This window comes from Thalia democratica, chromosome 5 (genome assembly GCF_965202585.1).
Source record: "Thalia democratica chromosome 5, ktThaDemo2.hap1.1, whole genome shotgun sequence".
Lineage (NCBI taxonomy): Eukaryota > Metazoa > Chordata > Thaliacea > Salpida > Salpidae > Thalia > Thalia democratica.
Window position 1 is genome coordinate 80,376,964 of NC_139169.1, and position 27,332 is coordinate 80,404,295.

General features: G+C 21.3%; 1 protein-coding gene across 4 annotated transcripts in view; it reads left to right on the plus strand.

Annotated features, from left to right (window-relative positions):
* Positions 1 to 645: 645 nt before the first annotated feature.
* LOC145837206 (uncharacterized) overlaps positions 646 to 27,332 on the plus strand; it is a 51,979-nt gene continuing 25,292 nt past the window's right edge. For 2 of the 4 annotated variants that reach the window (XR_014369930.1, XM_082944978.1), the window contains exons 1-8: positions 646 to 756; positions 1,326 to 1,394; positions 2,079 to 2,144; positions 2,970 to 3,016; positions 7,022 to 7,124; positions 16,158 to 16,279; positions 16,809 to 17,429; positions 18,205 to 18,271. Coding sequence is in view for 3 of the 4 variants with exons in the window: in XM_082944978.1 (XP_082801104.1) it covers positions 720 to 756; positions 1,326 to 1,394; positions 2,079 to 2,144; positions 2,970 to 3,016; positions 7,022 to 7,124; positions 16,158 to 16,279; positions 16,809 to 17,429; positions 18,205 to 18,271 (1,132 nt within the window). In the remaining variant the exon portion in view is untranslated. The remainder of the gene's footprint in view (positions 757 to 1,325; positions 1,395 to 2,078; positions 2,145 to 2,969; positions 3,017 to 7,021; positions 7,125 to 16,157; positions 16,280 to 16,808; positions 17,430 to 18,204; positions 18,272 to 27,332) is intronic. The other 2 variants (XM_082944979.1, XM_082944980.1) reach the window with 2 other exon arrangements.

Sequence of the window (27,332 nt, forward strand, 5' to 3'; positions counted from 1 at the left end):
AAAAAATTGCCGTCTGACTGATACAATTTAATTACATTAGTACATACTTTGATAGTACAAAGCTGAATTAATTATTTCTTCGAGAAAAATATTGAAAACATGTCGTCACCTGTAGTAGTCCTGGAAAAGACGTAAAAAAGTATTCGTGGTGTGTGACTCGAATATAACCGAAAGGTTTTTTGTGCACCAGGTCCTAGGACCAAATTTTTTTTTGTTGTTCAATAGACTATAATAAAAATGAAGTAGTAATAAAAATCTAAATAATTTAAACTAAGAAAACAGTTATAAATAATCAGAGTTCTTTTAAACTAAAATTTAAAGTCAATCATATATTATTCATAACAAATTATAAATGCTAAAAAATGTATTCAATATATTTTTAAATGAATATTGTAAACGGACAACGCTAAACATTTTAAGAGCTTAATTAATTTGTATCAATTAAAATTATATAAAGTTTATAAACTACTTTGCTGACTTACCGATTTACTTTTTTTCAATTTGGCATTGCTTTCAGACTTGTAACACTTCAGCCAATTACTTTCTAATTATAGAGTTTTATAAAGTAATATATTTTTTATCCACTAGGTTTATCCGTAGTTTCAAAATAAACAATTTTGATGGGAAAAAGTATTTCAATTGAGAAATTCAAACTGATCATGTTATATTCACACATTTATTTATAATCAATTTTTTTTGGTGATTTATTCTAGAATACCATGGAATCAAATATTCTAACTGAAAATTTAATCAAAAGTAAGTGCTGTTTGATTTTTATTTCCATTATACTAATTTTTTAAAGCTTTTCAAAATTTTTGGATATACTTTTGTATTTAAAAAAATATTTAATGTTTAATAGTTTATGCAAAGTTTATTAAATTTTTAAGCTGTATATGATTTTTATCCTATAAACTGAAAGCTTTTTTAAAAAATAAAGAAACAAACTTTTGTTTTAATTAAAAAAATATACAAGTATTTAATGTTTATAAACAAGTAACTTGAATAAAAGATGAAAAGTTCAAGTTTACTTTTGTACTCACTTTTGTATAAATTCAAAAAATAATAGCTTGTGAACAAAATTATTTTAAATGAGTATATAACTATGGTATATTAGATCTATTTGTTTTGATTTTATTAAATTTATACTAAATAATTTGTTTTATTCATTAGTATATTTTAAAATCTGACTTTATATATTTATGCTTTTTTCATTCTTATAAAATTTCATGAGTTGTATTAAAACTTATGAATTAAAATGAAACATAGTTAATTTACTATATTACATTTTGCATGTTTATTGTCATTAGACTTAATAATTTCAACAGATGAAGTTCCTCTTCCTACGCCAAGAAAGAGAAAACAGTTGAGTTCATCTGATGAAACTGCCTTGAAAGGTTTTTATTTTATATTATTGAAGTTCCTGAACATTGAACTGTATTTTTAAGAATGGCCATTAAGTACTGATTGTATTGTAAAATGTTCAGAGTATGAACAGTTATATAAAAGCTAGGCCAACTTTGGCTATTTTGAATTTTTTTCTGAAGCATAAGGGTAGTTTTTGTGACTTTGAAATCAGTTTTATTTAAAAAAAATATGTTTTCTTGTTCTAAAACATTAGATTTTTTGTTTTTATTATATATTTTTAAGTATTCAAGTTTGGTCAATTATCATTTTTTCAGATTTTTCATATAACAGCTCTTAATACTTTTTTAATTACTTTAACTACTATATATTCAGGTTGACCTTTTTGCTTAAAAGAGTAGAAACCATTAATATTGTTTGTACTGTTTATTTTTATAGTTATTGAAATAAAATTTAATCTTTTTTATAAAACAGTATAACTTAACCTGGCTATTTTATAACTATCACATATTATCATAAAAAGAAAAGTTTGATTAAGTATTGATTTTTGATATATCTTTAAATTCACGTTTTTTGTTAGTTGAGACTTACAACACTTTTAAAATAACTTAACACTTTTCTTGTTTACGTTTTATTAACTCTATACATTTTGTTTATGTTTTTTACTTCAACGTTTGCAAATGATTTCACTAACTAAGTTGAATCAATACATTTAGAGATACCTCCAGTACCAAAACCAAGGAAAATAAACAACCAAATCAAAACATTAACTGGAAAAGATGGTAAGAAGTTTACATAATTACTATTATAGATTTTGACAGAACAAATGTTGTAAACTTATCAGCTTAAATTTTGATTTACTAACTGTAATTATTTAATTGAAAACCAAGATTATAAATATAGAGAATTTAAATGTAATTTAAAAAGTGAGAAAAGTTTTGTTTTGATTTTAATTGAAATAAATTTAAGTTGATATTTTTGATAACTATTTAAAGCTTTTTTAGAAAATAATTCATAATTACTGAAACTTTTGAAGTAGTTGTTATCCAAGTGTACTTGAGTTTGATTTGAACAAAATTTTTAATTAAAAAATTAATTTCTCACAAAATTACTATAAATAGTTTTTAATTTAATATAATTTAAATGATTTTGATTTTTATCAAAAAAAACTGTTTTTTAAGGTTGAAATGTATCAAAAATGTTTACTTTTATTGTTTTGGAATTAAAACAGTTGGATTTTCAAGATATATAAAGTATTAGTAATTTTTTAAAGGTTAAAATGAACTTAGATTTGTTTTTATTGTTATATTATTATAAATTTGTTCAAATAATAAAAATAGTTTTTATAGTGCTTATAAATTCTTCTTAGCTTACAAGTTACTTAGTTATTTATGTTTTAAGTTAAAAACTTACTAACATTTTTATATAAAATTTGGTTACTACATTTGAAACAGTTTTTTAACTATTAACCTTCTAATTGATTTTTGATTTTAAAGTTACTCAAACATTTTTATACTAATATAAAATAACCATGTTTCCTTTATATAAGTCTAGTGATTTGTATTTTATTTCTTCTGTATTTTTGCAATAATTTTATTTCATTTTAGATACTCTACAAAACTGTGAAAACGATTTATCAATCAATAATCAAAAGGTTTGCCACTTATAATGTTTTATTTATTTTTTTTTTTAAATATTATTTTAGTTGTTTGTTTGTATTCGAAAATAATCAAACTTTTAGTTGTTTAAAAACTGCTTATTAGCTTAACATAAAAGTTTTAAACTATAATAGTTTTCAACTGTGAAAAGCGGTTCTTAATTAATTAAGCAGCTGTAATAATTAAACGAACATTTTCGATTAATATAAATAAATTGTTATGCAGTTCAGTTTACTTGAAAAGTCTTGTATGCTTCACTCATATGTTTTTTATTTATTATGAAAAATGTTGTTTTTAAAGATGCTCACAAAACTTAACTTTTTTTGAAAGTTTTATATCGTAATTTATTTTTTGTTTTAATTGTGTGTTTTTTAAATCAAACACACTTTTTCTTTTCTAGTCAGGTTTAAAGTCAAAATGTTTCTTATAAATATAATTCAAATGTTACAAAAAACTAATTGTAATCATTCGGTACAAACATGCCAAGGTAGAGTATTAGTGGCTAACCGCAAATCAAGTTTTTAAGATTTTTAGATATTTATTAATTATTTAAATTATGTCACTCACATTATGCTACTTAGTTTGAAACAATTAATAAAAAAATAAAAAGAACTATTAACCTGATTTTTATTTTAATTATTCTTTGGAACTAAAAAGTATACCTAAACTATATTTTTGTTGTGAAATTTTTAAATACTTTGCTACTAAGTTTTAACAAATGTTTTGATAAGTTTAAACGTAAATTGGCTTTTTTTAGAGTTTAAAGTTTATAGCTAATTTTTTTGTAAAGTTTATTTTTAATCTGAAGTGTATAAGTGCACTGAAGTATATCGAGAACAAAAAACTTTTCTAAACTAAGTTTCGCAATTCATATCAACATATAGTTTGCTAAAGATGTTTAATTGGCTAAAATTATTCTTATAGTAGTTTGAATAAAATCATGCAATTTGTATACTAAAAAAAATTAATATAAAACAATTTAGATATATGATCATATTTTACAACGATTTTGTTACTTCAACTGGTTTTTAGATATTTAAAGAGTTTTAGATCAGAAGTTGGTAAATTAAACTTTAATTAATTTGTTCACTCAATATCGATTTTTAAAAGTTACATTTAGAAAAAATTTTTAGAAATAATATTTCAAACTCAATAAACAGCAAAAATTTTGGTTAGTTTATAACAATTTTGCCAAATATACTAAATCTACTTTAACGCCTTTCTTAAAATTTATTTCTAATCTATTGTGTTTTTTAAACAATTGTTATTTAAGAGCCCTTGAGTTTACTTTGAACAAAAAGTTCTCTTATTTTAAACACAATTAACTACTTTACAATCGAAATTTTATAGATGAATACGTTTAACTTTGTAAGATAACAAAGTATATTTAGTTTAAGTTTGTATTTTTGTAACTTATCTTGTAACTTATATCAGAAATTATTGTTCTACACTACTAACTTATTTTTTAATTTGCTTGATAATTGAAATTATTTTACAAGTAGGTATAGTAATTAAAAAAAAAATTTTTTAGCTACAAATATCTATGCTTCATAAAATTTAAAGCCTTTACATAAAAGCAAAATTTCATAAAAAAGGCTATAATGAACTATAATGATAAATTTACTCGAAAATAGTTAAATGTTACACAAGTTTGATGTTAGCAATTCGAGTTTTGGTTACAAAATTCTTGTTAGGCTTCGATATTAAATCCTTGTAAAGTTTGAAATTAACCTTATGCTAAATACATAAGGCCAAGTAAGGGCGTTTACGTTTAACATGATTGTTTTTTAATTTAACTTAGTACAATCTCTTTAAAGATTTTTTTATATGAATTTGGAATGAAGTTTATTTAAACTTAATAAGATGAATTTCAATTTTATTTTAATTGCTATGATTACTATTATAAGTTTTTAGTTGGAGTAATTATGTATAAAAATTTATCTTCTTTATAGAATTATAGTACAGTGTTTAATTTGAGTTGGAAATGGTTTTATTTTTTATTTGTTTGCATTAAATTTTGTTTATTTTGTATACAACTAAGGTTATGAGAGTATAACAAAAATGTAATCTGTTTTTATCTGATTAAACACACATCAAACTTTAACTTAGTTTGACATTAGTTTATTATTTTTTGTAAATTATCTACAATTGAGTTTGCGTTTACATGTAACTAAACATTTTTTTTAAACTTAAAAAAAAAGTTAACTTGTAAAACTAATTAAAATAATTTATATTTATTTTATTACAATATATCAATTATTAACTTTAGTAATTACTTTTAGAAGTTATTTTCATAATTCCTTTTGGTAGTTTAATTGAAGTTTTAATTAGGATTTTCAAATGTCCAAACTTTCATTTTAAAAGTAATCAAATAAGTTTTTGATTTATTAATCACAAAAATATTAGGTTTATAATGTTTATTTTTTTCTAAATAAATTTACTAGTTTTTTAATGTTATAAGAAAAATTAAAACTTAAATAATTTTCAGTTATGAAATCCAAAAAGGCAAAGTTACTTTTTAACATTTATGTTTCACATACAAAAGACTTTTTTTATCAATCATTTTTTGCTGTTATAAAAGTACTAGCATTAAAAACAAGTTTAAAGAGTCAAATATTTTAAAAGCAAAAAATTAGTACAAGTAATGTTTTGTTAAGATAAGTTTCAACTTTATAATCTTATACTATATCTACAATTTCAAGGTTAATCTAAAAAACTCAAGTTTAATCTAATTTACTTCAAAGAAGCACTTGTAAATGTTTGGTAGTTTTAAGAAAGCTGCATTTTTATTTACGTTTGATTTATCTTGTAAATAAAGTTATTCTTGTTTTGTTATCTCAACTTAAATCTTTTGTTTGATCTTTTTATGTTAACAAGATTTTGTAACTTTGAAACTAGTTTAACTAGTTAACAGGATTAGTTTGAAGCTAAATAACTTTTCTTTTAAATATTTCTTTCTTATTCTATACAGTGTTGCTGTACTAAATTTTAAAAAATCAAAGAACTTGTACAAATTAAACTTATTTATACATGTTTAATTTTTTCCAAGTATAATAACAATGTTATTTAAAACTTTTTTTTCAATACTTTTAACATAATTTCTTGTTTTTTTAACCTAAAATACGATAATTATACTTTAATTATAATAAAATCTAAAACTCTGACTTAAGCTTTTAATTAAATGATATTTGATCACATTTGAAATTATTGTTTTGATGAATTCACTGCTTTTAAACAAACAATTGACTCCCCTAACGTTACTTATAAAAAACATTTAAGATAAGACAATATGGTCATTAAAGAAACTTTATTCATTACATTTTAAAGTATGTTTTGTTTTTAAACTGATGTATGTTATAAAAAAGAATATTTTTAATGTACCCAACATAAAAACTTTTAAATTCCAAATTCCTAATTAATATTCACATTTACAAAAAAATCTTTTAAATACATCGAATACTTTGTGGGTGAAGTTTTTAGTCTATTTTTAAATAAAGTTCAATATAAATAAAAAAGAATGAAACATGTAATCCTAAAAAGCTATTTATCTTCTTTAAAATACAAAATATTTGCAAAAAAAAAATTCAACAAACAGTTAATGTGTTGATTGAAATTTTCAATAAACTAAATTCTATAAAGCTTAAAAACAACAATTTGCTAGGAGCCCAGTGTTTTTAAGTTAAAAGTCCTTAAAATATTTTTTTAATTTCTAACAAATAATAACAAAATCGGAATCAGTTTGTCTGAAATAAATCTTAATTTTTTACTATGCAAAATATTTTCTTAAATTACTGCAATAAAATTTTATTAACATATATTTTCAAAATTTCAGAAGTATGAGAAATATATTTTCATCCACAGTATAAAAAATATAGTGTTCTGCTTTGAACTTTTAAATTTAAATAAAATTTTTAACTGTTTTTATTTAACGTATGTTTTGTGAAGAAGCATTTTATTATATATTAATGTTTACACTTTTGTTATTCTGTTTTATTTTCAAGGTACCAAACAATGACTATCTGAACTTCGCATCCCAGGTCGCCCAGGAGGTGCTTTCTAACAGCTATTATGACGTCATAATACCTACAACAATGGCTGGTAAAAGTTAGTTGTAAAATATTACGCTCCAGGCGAAGACATATGATAATAGAATATTTTTATTAAAATTACGTTAAAGATCACGTTTTTTTGAAAACTGTCATTGTTTACGAATATAAGAAATATTTTAAAAAGCTTATTAAATAAGAAGCAATCAATTATAATCAAAATAAATAGCAATTATGTCAGTATGTCGAGTCTTATAACAACAAAAAGTCTTTGTTTGCACAATTCTCTGCATTTGGTTTGTATTTTGTTAAAACTTCGGAAAACTTAAGGTTATGTACAGGTTTCCGTTCAAAATATTTTTTAGTCTTATAAACTAATTTAATTTAAAACAATTTATTAAAACACAATAGTATGTTTTTAATTTGTCTTTTTGCAAAATTTTAGGTTTTTTGATTAAAAACAATTTGTATTGTGCTGTTAGTTTATTTCTTAGTTTATAACATTTAACTATTAAATTATTATTTAATTTATATTTTGATCTTCTTTTTTTAACTTTTGTAATAAAAATTTTTTAAACTGTGCAGCCCATTTTAGAGTTTTCTAGTAAATCTGACCTGCCGACTTAAACTTTGCTATTTTTTACCCCTATAGAAGACCTCTATACTTGCCAAGTTAATTTTATTTCTATTATCCTTAAAAATCAAGTACATCTAATAAGTTTCTTAGTATTTGGTTATTACTTTATAAATAATTATATACAACATAAAGTAATGATTAAACTTAAAAAAATTTCTTCAAAAAATAGTCTAAAGTTGTAATTTGTAAGAATTTAATTTTTTGTACATTTACAATTTAAATACTATGATGCCTGTACAATAAGTTATCGGTAAGATTCTATCCTATCAGTTTCAAAAAAAAAACTTATAAAAGTAAAATAAATTAAAAGGCAAACACGCATTTAATAACAACAAAAGGTTTTTGTTTTGATAAGTTTGCGCTTGTCTTTTTGTCTAGTATAAATTTGTGAAAGTTATGGTTATAAAAACATTTCCTCTTAAATGTCTCCGTAAAATGTTTACAAACAAGAAAAAGTTTATAATTACGACTTTTTCAACCTATATGACAAAGTATCAATTGTTTGGATGACTTTTTGATTTGTAAAAAAACTGTGGTTCATCAAATTATGACTATTTACGCATTTCAAGTATAGAAATAAAAAATAAGAATAAAAAGTTTAACTGTTACTTTGAGATAACAAAAGTTTATTGTTTGGTAACCTTAATGCTGTGGTTTAAATATTTACAGGTAAAATTTTAGATTGATGTTTGATTATAGGTGCAAATACCCAATCTAATATTATAATAAGTCTTAATAAGATAAGTCAGTTTGATAAATTAAACTCTTTGAAAATGTTTAAATTTTTTACTGTTTGTGGTTTCTTTTGATGAATAATCTGTAATCTGAAGCTTTTTTAGTGCATTTTGTAACTTATCTGTTTTTGAGATCTTTATTCAGTATTTTTTGAATTCGTTAATCACCATATAATTGTATTCTACTATCATATTACTATTATTAAGTTCAGAATGTGGTTATTTATCATTGAAAAATATTTAACATTTTTTAAAAATACGATATAACATTTGATTATTGTCATTTGCTTTTAAGTTAAGATTAGTTTCTTTGTGAATAAATTGAATTTAGATATTACTGATAAAAGTAAAATATCATTATAGGTCTTACTTTATAAAAAATAAACTTTTACATAGCCTTAAAAATTCTATTTTTATAAACTGATTGTAAATATCTAAGATTTTATAAATTAATCTAGATTTACAACACTATTATTGATTTATTATTTATTTAAAAGATATTTTAAAAATTTAAAGATTAAGTAGAAGTTTTTCATTTTATAATAACAAATTTAAAACAGTATTTAAAAATGCATATATTTGATAAATAAGAAACACATAAAAATTTAAAAAATCCTTCTGTTGTAATCAATCATTTTTATGACATCATAAGTAGTTATTCTCCTAACTGCTTGGATTAGTTTGAATCTGTGTTCTTTATGACATCACGAGACATTCCCACATGATTTATTAGTTGTATTTGACTAAAAACTAACATTGCGTTATTCCAAGTTATTTCACAACAAAATTAATTGATTTGCAAAGCAAATTAAATTATTACTTTGACATATTTTCTCAAGTCTAGTTAGTTCCTTTTTTTTGATAAATATAAAGTTATAAAGAACTATTACCAATTCAATATGACTTTAAAATTTTAGTAAAAGACAAAAATTATTTTACTTGAATAAGAACGTACTTATGTTTTGAAATAAAAGCAATAAGTGCATACTTAAGTGGCGGAAACTTAACATAAATATTAAAAAATATCTCACACAAAAGTTTATCCATTATGCTTCAACACTTTTACAATATGAGTCAATTTGAAAACTACTAAATTTAAAATGATTTATTTTTTCATAAAATTTATAAATCAAATGAAGCCACCGAGATTTTAATAAAGTATAATATTAATATTTGAGAATTTTAATGATAAAAATTTATAAGTAATTTTAAAATTGCTGAAAGAAGTTTCAAACATAAAATACACTCTAAATCAAACCGTGAAATTATAAAAAAAAAGTTATGATTTTAGAACAACGACCAATTAAGAAGGCTATTAATAAAATTATTTTTCTATGTAAGTTTAAGAATATCATTTCTTAGCGTAAGATAATCATGATAACTCAATAATGATAACAAATAAAATACAACACTTTCTATAACAGCGGTTCTTAAACTTTTTTTCATGTTTTACCCCTTTTTGGGAGACTATTACCAAATTTACCCCCAACTTACAAAATAAGTTTTAACTTTAACTATTTATTTATTAAGAGCGTAAAAGAATAATTATTATTGATGATTGAGCACTTTTAATTCGTTCATAACAAAAGTTCAAACTATAAATCACTAAAAAAAAATCTAAATAATAATAAAGCAAAAACATGAAATTTTGTTCGAAAAAAGGTTAAAACTTCTGCGTGAAATTAACTGAAATGTTTACAAAACAATTACTGATGCGTTAACATTAAATTGCTTACAAGTTCATTAAAGTAATCCCGGTAAAGTTCTGAACCCATTCGAACTACTTTGTAAGCAATTTACTGGTATTTCGTGCAATTTCACATAATTACTTTGTCATATTGTATTTTTTTTATATTGGTGTTTTAAATTGTTTACGTGTTACTGTTTAAACTGTGCTGATATAAAGCCTGTAAAAATGTCACCGTGAAATTTCAAACAATTAATTTGTCGTTTTGTATTATTTACATGACTTTTTATGCTTATATGCATTACCAAATTGAATTTTAATGAAAACAATATTAGTTTAATTTTTGTTGACATGTTTTTAATAATAATTGTATGAATATTCACGTAATTCATTTGACATATTGTTTTATCTTTTTTTGTTTATATGCGTTGCTAAATTGTATCGCAATTAAATTATATTGTTTTTTATGTTTTTAATGTTTTCTGCATGATTTTTCACATAATAATGTTGCATCTAATAGATATTTGCATCAAATAATGACCTTAAAATTTTATTTGTCTAAAGTGTAATGAGCAATAAAGTCTTATTTTTATAAAAGTAGTAATGATCTTAAAATTTTCAATAGAAGTAAAAACATTTTAAAACTTATATTTGATAGTTTGTTAATGGACTATTATTTTGATATTTGCATGCATATTTAGAGCAATTTTATTGTTTTAAATTGCTCTCATATCTTACTAAAGTATTGTAAATTATTTCACAACATATTTGCTGTCATTATATGATTCGTTCTACTCTGTATAACTTTATTTGAAAGTAGTTTACGGGTTTTTTGTAGAAATATAATGGTAATTTTGTTTTCTTACAGATTCTTTACCTGGGGTAAATTTACCAATAGGGGTAAATTCCCTTATTGTAGGGTGTAATTTTTTTAATTAAAATTTATGTATGTTAATTTTTATAAATAATACTCTTATTTTATAAATTAGTACTTAACTGTAATTTTTTTTAAAGTTTAATAAACTTGTTAAGTTTTAGGATTTTTTATATTTAGTAAGCAAAAAGTTAAAATATCTAGTTTTTAAAACATTAATCTGTATATTAGGGGTAAATTTGGTAATAACCTTCCAAAAAGGGGCAAAACGTGAAAAAAGATTAAGAACCGCTGGTTAGGCAGTGTCTATGTTTATTGTATTAAGTTTAGAAAATAAAAATTTAATTTAAGCTTGTAGTAAGTATTTTAGCTAACAAGTTTATGTACGCTGAGTAAATTGTTAATTTTATCTTGTTTATGTGTTCAATTTAGTTTAGATGTATATGTTTTTTTATGTGGCATTGTAAGTTTAGTTTTATCTGATATATTGAATTAAATGCCATTAAATATTCCTATCAACTCATAAAAATCTCAGTAATATATAAAACCAAATTACTTTTGTTTAAATGCTGTTTATTTTGTTGTTTGTTAAATAATAAAGCATCCTTTATTTTTATGTACTGTAATTACTTATGTACTTTTATATCATGTCAATATTTATAGTTATAAAACTGGTTTACAATTTTAATTAAATAGATTTAATCTTAGTAAACAATTACTTTAAAATTGGTTTGTTTTTATAAATTTTGTACATTTAACGATACAATAAAACTAGGTTATTTAAAATGTAACAAAACAGTTCAAGGCAACTTAAATAAAAATTAAAATAATGATTAAAATAAAAAGTAAATTGATAATACAACTAAGTAAAAAAGACTTTTTTCATCATTAAAAAGAGTATAAGTTTTATTTTGAAAGGCTTTTAAAAAACTAAATATCTCAATAATAATACTAATAAAGAAACTTTATAAAATATTAAGTAGTTAGTTTTTTATTTTTAGTTTGTTAATAATTTTAAGGTGCAATTAATGTATATAAACGTTAAAGTTTTAGGCAATAGTGGTTTTTTATTTTATTAACTTTTTCTTTTCTTTTAAAACTGTTCCCATAATATTAAATTTTACTATAATTTTGTTTCAGCATAAAACATTGTATTTGTTTTGTCATTTAGATTTTTAATGTTTGTTTTCAAAGTCAAAAATAAATTTAAATGATACATGTATTTCAAAATGTGAGAAAATGTTAAATAAACGAAAATATTTGTTTATCTTCTTTTAAATAAGTTTTATACAAATCAAATAAATTAAAATATTGAATCTTCAATGAAAACTGAAATTTTGCAATAACTTTTTTAATACATTTTAGTAATCTTTGGTTCTTCAATTAATATTTAGTTTAATTTTTTTCTTTACTTATTTATATGAGTTTTAAAAACAATATATTATCATAAATAATATGAATAATAGCTCTATTAATTAATAAGTCCCTCTTATACCTTTAAGTCTCTATTTTGTAAATACTTTGAAAATATTCGTTAAAACTTTGAAACATAAAGTTGAAAACAATAACGTCATTCTAAATTCATTTTGTGTTTTTATCGATGTTAAAATATTTTCCCAACAATTAATGTGTCATCCTATAGATTCTAACATGAAATAGTTTCATGAATTTTAGTCTTAGTATTTAAAAGCATGTTTTTTTGATTTTTTTTTAAAGTTTACTTAAATAGTTGTAAAATTTGAATAAAAAATAAAAGTTGCATGTTTTTGTTTTCAACAGATAGTTTATCTTGCCAAATTGCTGAAATTATAGTAATAATAGTTCGAAAAGTTATCATTAAAACAAAAAACGTACACATTTGTTGTGTTTTATATCTAATTCTTTACAAATGGGTCATTATTATGATAGTTGTATGTCTATTTGGAGCAATTTGCCTTTTTATTTATTACTTAAGCGTTTTGTATTTGTTTTTGATATTTTATGTTTGTGATTTATTTTGGTTGAGTAGAGTGTTTTTAGTAAATGTTAGATATTATTCTGAACTTTTAAATTTAATATAAACTAAATATCTAATAAATTTTTTAAACTCTTTAACTTTTACTTTAAAACTTTTTTGTTCGACTGTGATTTATCAGTTTACGTATGTACAGTTTTGTTTTAACAAATTTATAATTCTAAACTGTTAGAAATAAATCTTAGTTTATTTCAATCAAACTTTTACCTAAAATAAAGCAGCTAATAATGAAATTAATAAAAATTAAGAAAATATATGACTAAAAATGACTGTTTTTAAACATGAATTTAGTAGTTGTATTTTAAAATTTTATAAATAAGTTGAACCATTTTTACATTTACGAAATATTTTGACTATTTAAAAAAATAAATAAATCCTAATGTCCGTTTTTGTTAAAATAAACCTTATGTTTTAATAAGTTAATAACTAATTCCTTAAGTTTAAAAACTAACTATAAGCTTATTTAAAAATTAACTGTATTTCTTTAGAATTAGATTTTTAATTGAAACAACATGTAAGAATTAATTTTACTTGTGGTTTTTGAACAACAAAAAAGGTATTTTTTTATAGAATGTTTATTGCTAAGCTTTTATTAAAGTTAAACCATGTAGCCATAGTAGTTTTAATATTTAAGTCAGTACATAATAACAAACCAGTTTTATATATAATATAATCAATTTCAAGTTAGTGGTATTTATAGGCAATGCTATTTTGAAATAGATACTATTTTTATAAAATTATATCAGGTCAAATTATTTAACACTAGCTTCATAAAGCTACCATTATGAAAAAATATTTTTAAATGTACTTATTAGAATTTAATGATATTTGCCTGCAAAAAAAGATTATTTTCTTGCAGATTATTATGATATTTTAGTTATGCGAGCTATTAATTTCAAGTTAAAAACTAATTTAGCCAGCTATTACAACATTTTTTTCCAAAAAAAACATTTTGTTCAACGGTTTTCAAAATAAACGTTAATTTAAAGAAATTAATCATTAAATTTTCAGTTTGAAAATATACTTGAACTGGTTTTTAAATAAAATAGCAAATTGTACCAGTTAAAGTAATTAAAGTTTTAATTCTTTGTTAGGTTTTATTTTTTTCAAAAATATGTGACATATGTTAAACTTTAATATACTTATCAACTTACTTTAAAACGTAATTTTTTTAAACGAATTACAAAATAGATGTTATCTTTATTTATTTTATTTAATTGTAAATATTTGATTAAAAATCGAAAGTAAACATTTCAAAGTCATTTATTTGATTTAGAATAAAGAGAAAAAATAAACAAACTTTAGCTACTTATGTAACGATAGTCATACTATTTAAACTTTTATACTTAAGAAAACTTCTATTAATTAATTTTCGATGTTTTTAAATAGTAAGTATTGAATGATTAATCTTACAAAATACATTTTAAACTATAAATTATACTTGTTTAACAGACTTTAAATGAAAACACGATTAAATATTTTCAGTAGAAGTTAAACATATTTAAAATTAATTTAAATGTTTGTTCAAAACATTTTCAGATTTTTTTAACAACTGAAAATCCCTTATAGATTACTATAGGAGTGTATCGCTGTATTGAAACTTCAAAAATTAAATGTTATAAAAATTAAACTGATAATTTTTGTAAAGATTATTTTTTAAACGTAAAAAATTGAAAATATGTTAAAATACCTAATATTTGAAAATATAAAATTTGATGCAATATTTACTAAGTAGATAAAAATATTTTAGTTATGCTTCTTACAATTGCTAAAGTGCATTTATATTTGCCTTTTAAAATCTTAAACAAACGATAAAACTTTTAAATTGAGAAATTCCGCAAAAATGCAAGCAATTTAATCTTTTAATGTTCCATTCAATTTTTTACGAGTTTAAAATGTTACCTTATTGTGTAAAGTTTTAATATAGGAAGTAGAATTTCATCTTTCTAAGCTTTATTTTAATAAAGATTTTTCTTAGAATTTTTTGATTTATGATCTGGTAGTAAAACTTTAATCTTTTCAATAAGTTAGAGTTTTTGTAAAGCATAAAAGTAAATAAAGTTGTTTTGTTCCGAAAAATAAAATGTTTTTTTTAAGGTCATACTTTTCTTTTTATAAATGCCGAAGCAATTTGAAAACAAATATTTTAACAAATGTCAATACAATTACTCATGTTAGAAACCTGTATTTCAAACGTTTTAATTGATTTATCATAAAAACAACATGTTATAAGAAGCATGAATATTTTATGAAAAAACAAACGTTAAATTTATCGATTCTTAAAGTAAGTTTTGTTGTTTTTATTTTACAATGTGTTCTTAACTTATATTAAAAAAAAAAATAACAAATATTTTTAGTACAACTACTGCAAATATTTTAATATCTGCAAACATTTTGTATTATTGGCAATAGTATTATGACGTGAGAATAATTGGCATATTGATTGTTCAAAATATTGTTTATAAATTGTTGTGACATTTAACTTTAGTTAGCAAAGCAACATTCTTTTGTAACAATTTAAATTTTATTTTAAACAATGTACGAATTTAATTACTGTCTTTTAAGCTGTAGTAAGTATTTTTTGCTATTAATGTACTGAAGACAGTGAAAACAGATAATGTAGTAAAGAATGTTAATTTTTTAGAGAATTTCTAAGTATGATAAGCTTATATTCAAAATATCAAAAAAATCTTACTAATTTTGTGTTTTAAGTTTGCAACTTTAAATAAAGTATATTTTATATTGGTTTGTATGTATATTTTTATTTCTATGAGTTCTTTTTTTATAGTTGTAACTTTTTTAGTTTAGTTATATATACATATATTGTTTTTTTAAAGTAGCATTATGTTAGTGATATATTTTTTATTGCATATTGAGAATCTCTATCTAAAATAAATTTATGAAAAATCATATTTAATATATTAAACATTTAGTAACATATACTTAGGTATAAACTTAAAATTTATTATTTGTTTCGTGTAAATATCATAAATGTTAATTATTTTATATAATTAAAAAAAAAATATGTTGATTATTTTAGTACGAGTTTAATTTAGAATTCGAATAAGTAATTTAAAATATTTTTAAGATGTAAAATTTATGTCGTAAAAAAAGAGATGTTCTTATGAATTTTTGAATTATATAGCAGAAGAGACCAGCATTAAAGAACAGCAAGTAGATGTTACAGAAATAGAACCAATAAAAGAAAAAGAAGTAACATTTTCAGAAGAAAAAACACCGGAAATAACAAAAGAACTTCAAGTAGAAGTAAATATTAGTTAAATGTATTAAACAACTAGTTCTATAATTTTATTAAATTTGTAATTGTATAGTAATGCTAACTTTTCTATTTAAGGACGATTAATTCTAGAAAGTTAGTTTACATGAAAGTGTTAGTTAAATATCATTCATTTATAAATTTTATTTGTACTTAACAAAGTAAACTAATGTTTATTGTAAAATCCCTTTTTAAATAAATACAAACAGTGGTTATTTTTCTTCAAAACAATAAAATTTCACTTATAATGTCTTTTTTTTTAAACCTTTACGCTCAAATACAGTTTATCTTTTTTAAATAAAGTTTTTTGATAACTATAAAAAAATTAACTTTCAATAAGAAATATTAAATTTACTAAAAGCTTTAAACGGTCGTTTATCAGTAGTAACATATTAACAATATAAACAACTTATTAGTAAAACAAAGTTTGATATATAATAACAACGAAACCTAATTTTACATTTATAAGTTTATACATGTTTTATTTATTTTGATATTTTACAAATACTAATATTTTAGGTTGATGAACAAGTAAATGTAACTAACAAAAAGCCGCCTGACAAAATAACTAACAGCATCAATAAAAATATGAAAATTAACAGCTGTACTGCTCAATATAAGCTCAATAACAACAATAATTTTGCTGAAGTCATTCTTCCAACTAACAACGACAAAAATATGCAAAATAACAATATTGCTACTGAAAAGAATGCTAATAAGAACAAATGTTTTAGCATGCAAATTAACAAGAATGCAGTTTATGACAAGCTGAATAACAATAATAAAGTTTGTCAAACCAATCAAAACAATAACAATTTTGTGAGGAAAATTAACAACAACAATAAAAACAAAGAAGCTTTGCACAAAATCCAACACAAATATATTATGAATAATAGGCTTACTCAAGACAAGTTAAACAACAACAATAATCTTCTTAGCAACAATCAAACTAACTACAAGTTTTCTGAAGACAAGCTTATTAACAACAATGAACAAACTAACTACAGCAAGTCTTTCAAACAGTCTGAAAGCAACAACCTGTCTGCTCGTTTGAACATAATTCGCTTCATTTCGAAGAAAATGTCCAGTAAAAAATATCCGCTAGGCGATGCTAGCAACCGTATTTCTAACAAAAGCAAGGTTTGCATGTGTGAATGTATATTGATAAATATATTTTTTAAGTGTGCTGCTTTCAATACTCACATTATATTTAACTTTAATAATGTTTAGAACTGAAGAATGTTTGATAAACATTTTTATGAAATTAGATTTGATAACTTTTTTAGACTTTATTTTTTAGGTTTTCTGTTTCATTATTTTTGTAAGAATTTTATGCTGTTTCTAAATATAAAATCTATTAATTTTTTCAGTTTAAAAACTTTCAGGTTTCAAAAACAAATTTTGATCCAAGCTAGTTTATGGCTATAAAAAGCTTTTAAATATGTTGTTAATAACTAAAAATATCAGGTGCAAGTAATTATGCTTTTAGTAATTTGTTTTGAAGTAATTAATTATTTAAATTAAAATTACCTAGTGTCAACCAACCTTGACTAATATTATTAGAAAATAAAAAATGTTTGTGGTTTTTACTAAATTTCTTCTAACTTTAAAGTTCAATTTAAGGTCAATTTTTTATTTTTCAAAAAGTCTGCAAGTTATTTAGCATGTTTATTTATTTCTTATATTTGATTTATTTATTATTTTAAGCAGTTATAATAACTTTTAAACCTTTTATTTTGATTTAAATATACTTATTCTAGCTTAAAGCTTTTTTTTCAACAATAAATATGGTTAGCATTTACTTATTGTAAAAATGTTATAAAGTATTAAAATATTCCCAGTGTAACTTATTTAATTAACAAGATTAGCTTTCTTTTTGTTTATAAAAAAGGTTAAATTGTTCTATTTTTTGCAGAAAAAAGACAAAATAGACAAAAATGAAAGTTCGGTGATAAATTTGAAATCGGAAACTAAAGCACTTGGTAAGTTTTGTTTTCTTTTTTTTATAGATTAAAATACATAAGTATAAATTACAAAAACTTTTCATTGTTCCAACATATATTTTAATTTGTTAAGAGGTAAGAATTGTTTTTTGTATAAATAACTTTTTATTAAACTCTTTTTTAATAGTGCTGTTCTTATCAAATCATAAGTTAGTTTTTTAAAAACGCTGTTTAAATATGTTTTTTAAAGATTTGTGCGCTATATTAACAAAAGTTTTTCAGAAACTGAAGCTTTATTCACCTATCACAGATAGTTTAAAATAAACTTTCAAATCAAACATAACTCTTTCGTATTAATAAAGGAAAAATTAAATTAATAAAAATATCTTGTTTGTGTAATAAAACAGTTTCTAGAAATCTTTTCAGTTTTTTAGGGTTTGATAAAAAAATAAAAAAGTTTTGAAATAACTACAAAATATTATTAATAAAAACAAGTTTATTAAATTTTTAAGGCAATGTCAAATAGACTACTTAAGTGAAAGTTTCAAATAAAATTTTGTGTTTTAAACATAATGACAGTTTTTTAGCAAATTTTTTCTTTTGTAATTAAGTAGTATATTAATTTTCCAAATAATTATTTTCAACTAATATTTATTATATTAAAAACAGTTATTCTTAGTATTTTGTTAATGTTAAATAAGTTTTAATTAAACAGTAGTTCAACAAAGTTTAGAAAAAATATTCATATGAAATTCATATCATTCTTATTACGTCTACAAAAATATTTGGTCACTTTATTCATAAAATTCATTATTTTAAACTATATATTTATTGTTTGGCAAGTATGTTTTTAACTAAATTAAAGTTTAATAAAGTTTTAAATAGATGTAAAAAATCGTAGTTTTTTGTAATAAATTATGTTTGGTGTGCAAGTTGTTTAGCTTTAAGGTATTTAGAAGTTATTTCATATTTATTCATACTAATTCATTTTTCTCATTAAATATAATTTGCTCTTGAATTAAGTGTTTATTTTTTTGTTCTCTTTTAATCGCAACACAAAAAAATAATATTAACCGGTTTTTAGATATGAATAGACATACTTTTAAAGGAGAAACACTTTTTTAGAAACATATTATTTGTTTTTAAAATTAATATTTAAAATATTAGAGTTTTAAAGCAATAGTTTTATTTCTAAAATTTTTTATTTACATGCAGTATATGTTTAAAAGAATTAATTCATTTTATTTTAATGTAGTTTTTTGTTGTATAACAAACAAAATTCTTACTTAGTTTTTGTAACTATTCAATTCATGTTTAAGAAAAAACTCAAATATAATTTTTTTAGTACAGCCTGTACTATTTTTAAGACATCATTTTACTTTGGGAGCATTTAAATTTATTCTGTCAAAAACTTCATAACTCTTATATAATGTCTTTAGTTTTTGAAAGTTATGCATAAATTTATTTAATGGTCTTAAAGATAATATTTAAACTAGGATTAGAATTAATTATTAAATAAATTCAAAAAAAGTTTTTCTGTCTAGGTTGGTCATTAATCTTTAAAATTTAAAAGTTAATTCAACCTCAAAAAAATTTAAGCGACTTTTCAAGTTTAAGTCAACAATTTTTAAGGACTTTAAGTTTAAATTGAAATAAAAACTGTTACACATTTTAAATAATTTATATACACGTAAAAAATTGTTGCTTATGAAATTGTCATTAAAACAATTGAAATGTCAGTTTACTAAACTTTCTTACAAATTGTTCAGTAATTTAATTGTCATTTCTGTAATATTACGTTGTTTTTTATTTTATTTTGGAAATAATAATGTTATTGCATAACATATTCGTTATGCTTTCTATTAGTTTTCAAATAACTTCTTTTGTTTATGAGTTTTCTTGTTAATATATTACAAAAAGTTTGATAATCTATATATTTGAAATCTTTTAAGCATATTTTTCCGAATTTAATTTAGTATTTTGTGTAGAAAAAAAAGTACGCTATACAACGATTAAATTTTTTACTTTGTTTTTTTTTTTTGAAAACTAAAATAATATTTTTATCTTTTAGTATAAAAATAGTTCAGTAACATGCTTTATACAAAGTAGTTAAAATTGAATTCCTATTTTAAATGTTTTTATAATAGCAATCTTTGTGTAGCCTATAGATAAAGCAAAAATTATTTATATGTTATCCAAAATATATTTATATGTTTTTGTAAAATGTGTAAAATATTTTATGTGTAAAAACATACTTTGCTAGTTGTTACAAACATTCATTAAGTATTAATAAAAAACTAATAAACTAAATATAATTACTTATATTTTTTTTCATTGTTATTTTATACAAACTTACGTGTATTATTCATTTGTTTTAATTAATTTTAAATTTAATTAGAGCGTAAGCATTAAAATATTTAATCTAAAGTTCAATTAAGTTTTTGATTAAAGAGAAAACTAATACCACGTATAGAATATCAAAAAAATTATTATTTTTAAATAAAACTTCTAAAATTTTATTTTTGACATTTATTTCTCTGTTCACATAAAATTTCCTATAAAATTTAAGATCAAATAAGTTTTTTTTCATTAAAAAAATTTCTGTTGAAAAAAGTTTCTTGAATCGTTATATTTTGGTTTTTCCCATTTTCAAACACTTAAATACGCTATCAATGACTCAATATTGGTAATTAAAAGTTTAAACTTTAGAATAAATGTGTTGTAGATTTAAATTAAACGATGATGTTTCTACAAATCAAAAGAGGTAAAAAACATGTGTTACTAATAATTATCGTTTTGAAAAAAGTACCATTTTTTAACTATGTTTTTTGGGTTTCTTAAATGTTTAAGTAATTCAAATGTCAATTTAAAAAACTGTTTTAAAAAGCTTTTATTCTCAAAAATTTATAAATTAAATTAAACTAAACTTGTTCTAACATAATTCAATTAGTTTGTTTTAGTAGTAGATCAACTAAAATAGTATTGTAAAATGAACTAAAAGTTTTCTTAAAATAACAATACAAGTTAAAACAGATTATAATTTTTAATTAGACGCAAATTAGTTATAATGTGATTAGTTGTTGATTGATGTTAAGCTAAATAAATGCATTGTTTTATACATAGATAAAGTTGAAGCACTTACAGTTCAGTTCAAATAGATTAATAATATCGTATCTACTTCAAAAAGATTATGTATATATTACAAGTGCTTTCGCATAAGAAAGATATATTATAAGTGTTTTTATATCCTTGGTTAAGCTGTTATCTGATATACTTATTGATAAAATCTGTATTTTGGTTTGGAAGTTATTATTACAAAAGTTTTGTATACTATTAATACTGACTATTGTTCAATTTTTTGTTGAAAACTTATCATATACAATATAGTTGTTACAATAAAAAAAATTAACTATTTGAAATTTTGTAACTAATTGTAAACTTTAAAAGTGGTTTCAATAATTATTTTAAACTAATAAGATGTTTTCTAAATTAATTTATTATATCGGTTATTTAGTTATACTTTAGTACAATGAAAAAATCAATTAAATTAGATTTAGATACCAAAGAATAACCTTTTTATACGAATAAAAAACCTTTTGTTAGTTTTATAATCTCTAAACAGCTATATAATGGGTTTATAGAAAAGTCATTTTCAATTATAGGCTTAAATTTATTTATTTTGTCATGATGTAAAAACTTATTTTTAATTCAAGTTGAAATTTACGTAAATTTTCAAAACATTTAAATTTAAAAAAATATAAATTTTGATTTTAATGTTTAATCGTTATAAAGTTTATTTTGTTTAAAATTAAAAATGACAAAAAGTGTTAACTATTTATATGCGTTGAAAATTTCAGTTTACGAATAATTTCAAACTTTTTTTTTGAAGTTTTTAGCGATCTTATATATTTGTAGATAAATTGTGACAAAAACCATTACAATAAATTTTTATTCAAAGTAAATTGTAGCCGCTTAAATGTTTTTCTAGGTTTTTGCAAAAATAACGGTTTAGCTGAAAACTTCTTCAAGTCTTTGAAAATTTTTCTAAGTTTTAATTAAAAAAAAACAAGTTATAAGACCTTTCCAAATCTTGAATATTTAACATAGTTAAACATATTGATAAAAACAAATAAATGATTATTTATGAGTCAGACGTTTTTTTATAACTTGTCTTTTATCTTGATAATATTCTTTTATAATTAAATATTTTTTAATCGAATAAACTTAAGAAAAAGTTAGTAGGAATATTTAAAAAGTTTTAAAACTAAAATGCTTTAAAATATTTTTTTTTAATTGTTGCTTTTAGTTTGGTAAAAGGTAGAAAAATGTTTTCAACAATTCTTAAAATTCCTGCACAAATTATTTCTATTCCAAAAATTATCAAAAAAAAATTCAATAATGACGTCACAATAAAAAGTCATCTTCACAACCGAATAAGGCTTTTTACAAGTTCTCGCCTGTAGCAAAGTTGGCGGCTTTTAAAAGTATTTTTTCAATTTCTCTCAAAAAATTATTACCATTTACATGAATTCGAGCGTGTTTTAATTTCCTTAGAAAATATGTTTTATAAAAAAGGTGTTTTTGTTTGTTTGCGAAAATAATGTTGCATTCATTAGCAAGTTTTAACGATTTCAGTTGGTTTTATGTAACTATTTATTTATTTCCAACTGAAAATGTTGTTGAATTTGTGGCATTTTGAGCATGAATAAATTTGTCAAGAAATTTTTGTGTTTAATTTGTGACAAAAGTATAGTTGTGTTTTATTTCAGTTGAGGTTATGTAACGCATACTGTTTTAATTAAAAAATATAATTTTACTTGAAATAGTCATTTAATGATACGAAATGCGTCATGAATTATTTTTTACATGTGTTTACTAGGAAAATAGCAAAAAAATTACTTTCAAAAATTATACAAGTCGTTTCGAAATACTTTACGTGAATTTTGCGGTTTTAGCGTTCAAAAAAACTTTGTTAACAATTAAAATTTAAGTTAATCTTATATAAGTTGTGTTACAAAAATTTGTATTTTGTTTTTAACGTAATTGTAAGCTTATGAAATACACATTAAGATATTAAAAACATGGAAAAATTCGATTTCCGTATAAATACGTGACTGATAAATTCACTTTAAACGAAAGTTTTCTTTGAAAACATAAAAGTTTTATACGTAAACGAAACTTAATATTATTGAAAGTTTTTCGTTTGTTAGTTAGCATAAGCTGGTAGAATTAGTTATTTAGTAAAGTAAAGTTTATAAACAAAACAAATTAATTTTAGAAAAGTTTTATTCATTATTAAAAAATATTCAAAAGCTTGAGTCTTTAAAATGTAATAAAATTATCTGTTTATACTGGAAAAACAAAGTTTCAAATTGGTATTTCAGCTGTTTAAAAGATTATTAATAAGTTGTGTGCAAAAAACCATAACTATTTGAAATACCTCAGCAAATAGAACTTATTCAAAATCAATCAATCAGTTCAGTTTCAACTTTTCACCCTTTTTCAATGTCTACTTTTTAAATTCTTAAATTAAATGTTTAAAACCAAAAATTCAAACATTTCAAGCAAAATATTTTACAACATTTTTAAGTATACGCTTGTTGAAGTTTAAAGTTGTTTTATTAAAAAGGTTTTAAAATAAAACTTTATTTTTAGTTATTGTTGAATTAAAGTTTGTACTATACTAAATTTTTGTTTCAATTTTTATTTAGAATATAAAAGTTTAAATAATTTAAAGCAGTTTTTACAAATATATGTTTAAAAAAGCTTTAAATCTAAGAGTTGTTACTAAGTCTCAAAAATTGTTTTATAAAGCTAAATATTTTTACTTCTTATTATACTAGGTGAATTTTTTTAATACAGTTATTTCAGCGCGAAAAATCTCATTCACTTGGAAAGCATTGAAGTTTGTTTTACAAAAAAATTAACAAAAAGCATTATATTTCATAGTTTTACAAACCAAAATCAAACATTTTACTTTCTATGTATTATATATCAAAAATACATGTTTAAAATTTTTATACAAATCTTTTATAACCTTTTGTAAAAGTCCAAAGTGTTATACGCTGAAAAAAATAAAACTAAATAAACACAATTATTTATGCCAAAAACAATTATTTCAAATAAAATATTATATTTCGCATAATTTCAAGTGTCGGTTAATTTCTCATTTCGGCATGCATCACTGATTTCGTGAACAAGTGCTTTTAAGCTGATGACATTTTTAAATCAGTTTGCTTCAGCTCATGTCTTGGGTAAACTTAATTTTTTGCTTTATCTAAGAAAGATTTTTCAGTTTTGAAAGTTTTTTTGATTAATATGTTGTGTTAGATGAAATATCTAGTTTGTTTAAATTTTTTTATAAGTTTTATTTTAAGTAGCTGTTTATTAAAGTTTTAATAGTTTTAGTTGGGTTACAAATATATGTTTAAATTAGTAGTTTTTTTTACTGAACTTTAATAAGTAATTTCAGACTTTTTCAAGTCTTAATTGATATTAAGATTGTATGTATTTTTTCTTAATACATAGTAATTTGTATATTAATAGAGTTAACTCAGTTAAGATAACTTAATAATAGCATTGAATAAAGCTGTTTATTAAAACTAATATTTAAACTTAATTAGTGTTAAGGTTAAACTGTTACTAAAGTAAATTATTGTTTGTTGTTGTTTTGAACAGTTTAGAAATGTAAATAACAATACTAGTACTTACTTTTAGCTTTACAACAGTTAAGTATTTATTTGTTATAACATATTTTTTTTTTTTTTAAGTAAACTAGTTTGGAAATTATTATAGGTTAATAGATTCACAGTTTTTTGTTTATTGATTTTTTTTTTAATTAATATTGCTTTTGTATAAAATAGATTATATATAAACTTGATTACTTTTTTTGTTTGTTTGCTTTAAATTATATAATAATAAAAATATTTATTACTTCTGAAACTTAGATATTTGTCATACACTTTATAAATTGTATGACTAAAACAACTTATATTTAAAATATTACAGCCAAAAATATTTCATACAAAAAATAAATCTTCTCATTATATTCTTAATGCTCATTTACAACTACTGTGGTTTATAAATTCCATATTTTTCAAGAATATTTCCGTGTAAATAGACTTGTTTTATAGTAAGAATTTTGTTAATTTTCTTAAATTGCGAACTGAAGTTTTTAATGCTTTAATGAATATAATGTTATTACATTCCAAAATTTTATAAATATTTTAGTGTAAATATAACTTTTTGTTTCTAGTTTATACTTCACTTTTTTTGAATAATAATTGTTAGTTCCATTTTTGATAGTAGTAATAGTAACATAATTTGTTCACAACTTTATAATAACTTTTAGTTTCGATAATAGTATCTATTGTTTTGTTGTATATTTTTACCAGGTAAATTAAAACAGTTATAACAATGTTTTTCTAAGACTGTTATTTAAGATTATAACTTATACTTTTTTTTTAAACTTTTATACATTTTATAAAATTAAAACTTGTTCTTAATAGTTAAACCACAAACTATATAGGAAAACTTTCCACCCATAAAACTTTTTATTGGCTTAATAAAAATAAAGGATGTGGTTGTAATTAAACTTTCTGCAATAATTAAATTTTGACAGACAAAATCTTGTTTGTTTTTATAGTCAAGTAGCCCAAAAGGTCACAAAAAAACTTACAACAATTGTTGTTGTAAGTAAAATGCTTGCAAACTAAATCTTTAAAACAACTTTTGAGGAGATAGAATGTTACTTTAAATTTCTCAGCATGACTAATACTGTTTTGTTTGTATTAAATAATTAAAACAAATAACCTGATGTTTTATTAAATTAAGAATTTTTAGTTTTTAGAGGTACCTTACAACTTAAAACTTTTTTTAAGCCACTTCAGCTAGTATAAACAAGAACGTTTAAAATTATTTCTCCATTAAACTAAATAGTGTTGTTTGTATGTGCTACTTAAAACAAATTTTAATATAAAACAAACAAATTTTAATATAAAACAAACAACTTGTTATTTTTCACTGTCTTTTCTATTAATTCTGTTAAAGTTTGTATCTTTTAAGAAATTATTATTTTCAGAATTAAGTTGCTGAGAATAAGTCTTTATATACGATAAGATCTCCAAACTCTAGAAACTTAGTATGAAAAACAAAGTAGTTTTCACTATATTGACTATGTTTGTGTTTACTAAATAGAAGTTACTTTCAATTATGTTAAAAGCTTAAATTTTCAAATGTTCTGACTATTTTATTAGAAAAGCTTCTAAATAAGTCTTAACAAAAACACAGAAGCCTGTACATTTCAAAAAAGCTCCATAACTTTTCTCAATATGAGTAACACTGTGTTGTTTGCATTAGCAAGTTAAAACAAATATAAAGTTAAAACAAACAAGTTTGAAAACAACTGTTGACCAAGGGGGCATGTGTTTATTTCTTTTGATGACCTTTTCATTGTTTCTTGATCATACCATATTGACTCTGGTTAAACATTTGAAAGTTACCACAAATTGTGGGAAAAAAGTTCAATTTTTTTTTTGTTGTTTAATTAAAAGTTATTAGTATTAAAATATGTTCACCTTTTAATTTTACTTATAATAAAAAAAATAATCTCCTAAACAACTTGGTTTTTATACTACACTTAAGTGTTTTATAAAGTTACCAAACTTTTTGTCTGGAGTCCTTTTGGATCTTTTGTTTTGAGAAAAAAGTATAATACTCATTTATTATGGAAAACTTTAGTATAATCTGTTTTGAACTTGCAAAAGTAGTTTTAGTTTGATTTCTTAGTTTGAATAAATTTAAATTGACGTTAAAGTTATATGATATTGTAAACAATTAGAAAAGTTAAGTTGATTTAGTATTAAGTTTGTATTAGAATATATTGTTACCTGAAAGTTTAATAATTCAAATTTGAAGCTAAAATGTTTTTTTTATAACAGAGCACTATGGTTTTTTATTAAAAAAATTATATTTAAAAAGTTCCTTATATTCCTGTGAATTTTTTTTTGTAGTTTAGCAACTGTTTTAAATTTACTTTAATTCAATATAATTGCCAGTTTAATGTATTCACTTTAAAATAAAAACTTAAAATTATTTTTAA